At 34.2% G+C, this 1,550-nt stretch overlaps 1 protein-coding gene across 1 annotated transcript; it reads left to right on the forward strand.

Annotated features, from left to right (window-relative positions):
• Positions 1 to 502: 502 nt before the first annotated feature.
• LOC25484868 (nodule lectin) lies at positions 503 to 1,550 on the forward strand. The gene has a single exon (XM_013613879.3). The coding sequence runs from the start codon at positions 559 to 561 to the stop codon at positions 1,369 to 1,371; it is 813 nt and encodes a 270-aa protein (XP_013469333.1). The 5' UTR covers positions 503 to 558; the 3' UTR covers positions 1,372 to 1,550.

Below are 1,550 nucleotides of genomic sequence, written 5' to 3' on the forward strand. Positions count from 1 at the left end.
ATGTCATTAATTTTGTTACTAATTGACTTACTAAAAAATAGTAAATTTTCTGATTGTATTTAATATTTACTTTCATGTTGTTTTATCTTGTAAAAATTAATTATAGATGACAACTCTGTTGTTAATTTTCAAAAGATATCTCATTTCAAATTTAACATTAAACATGATAATTGATTCATGAACATTTCTTAATACAATTTTCCATTTTTTTAGCAACTCGATTTGTGTGCATGACAATTGTAGAAATATTATACCGTGTAAGTTTGGCTGTCCGAAGTGCGGTTATTTTTTGGCTACATGATAATGACTCCACTTTCTCTATGATATCTCTCTCCTAAAGTGTTAGCTTGGTGTGTTGGTGTCTATCAAATATTTTCTTATATAAATATTTCTTACATTTTTTTTTAAGGACAAATATTTCTTACATTGACACATCTTTATACACAATAAAGAAAAAGGAAGAAAAAAATAATAATTAACAAGAGTTGCTCTTCCTATATACATGTGTGTGTTTGACAACTAACTGTTTCATAACTTGGTATCAAACTTTACAGTACCATGGCTTTTTATCGCACAAATCTTCCAACTCAAGAACTTGTTTTAGGCATGATATACACAACTTTCTTTCTTTTGCTAGCAACAAATATAAACTCAGTACAAGCCCTTTCATTCAATTTCACCAAGTTCCCTCCTCATGCTGTTTCTGCCGGTATAACCATCCAAGGGGATGCTGAGGTGTTAAGCAATGGAGTCATAGCACTGACTAAGCGTTTAGAACTACCTCCAGGTACATTAATACCAAGCACAGGTCGTATTTTAACCTCACCTCTGTCCCTTGATAATCTTGCTAGCTTTGCCACTTCATTTTCTTTTGTAATAGAGCACACCAATGCGCTCGAACCAACTGATGGAGTGATCTTTTTTATTGCACCACAAGACACTGTGATTCCACCCCACTCAACAAGTGCACGTTTTGGAGTAGTTGATATAGAAAATGCTTACAATCAATTTGTTGGTGTAGAGTTTGACCTTTATACCAATATTCTTGATCCCAATATGAAACATATTGGAATCGATATCAACTCTTTAATTTCGAGCAAGATCGTGGAATGGGAATGGGTGAGTGGATCATTGACTCAAGTAAGTGTAGCCTATGACTTTCCCTCTAAGACATTGAGTGTTCTTGTCACTTATGACAATCGCAAAATTGCTACCCTTGCTCAAATAATTGATTTGAAAACCGTGCTCCCCAACACGATTAGGCTTGGTCTAGCTGGTGCTTCAATAACTGCAACAGCACACGATATCTATTCATGGTCAATTAGCATTTCAGAATTGAAAACAACTACAAGTAGTGCATCAGACAAGTAAAGACCCTGCTAGTAAGCAGCTTGTGTGACCTGTACGCGATTTCTTTTAAAATAAAGACCATGCTTATACCATGTATTAGTTAATTTCTCCTACATGCTAAATGTTTGGTCTACAATTATGCTCTTCTTTTTGTACTATGGTTTGGATCAAGTATCATTTGTACTTTTCTCTGTGTTTCA

This window comes from Medicago truncatula, chromosome 1, assembly GCF_003473485.1.
Source record: "Medicago truncatula cultivar Jemalong A17 chromosome 1, MtrunA17r5.0-ANR, whole genome shotgun sequence".
In the NCBI taxonomy this organism is placed as follows: Eukaryota; Viridiplantae; Streptophyta; class Magnoliopsida; order Fabales; family Fabaceae; genus Medicago; species Medicago truncatula.

Coding starts and splice junctions, on each gene's coding strand:
- LOC25484868 (XM_013613879.3), top strand. CDS start 559: ATGGCTTTTTATCGCACAAATCTTCCAACTCAAGAACTTGTTTTAGGC.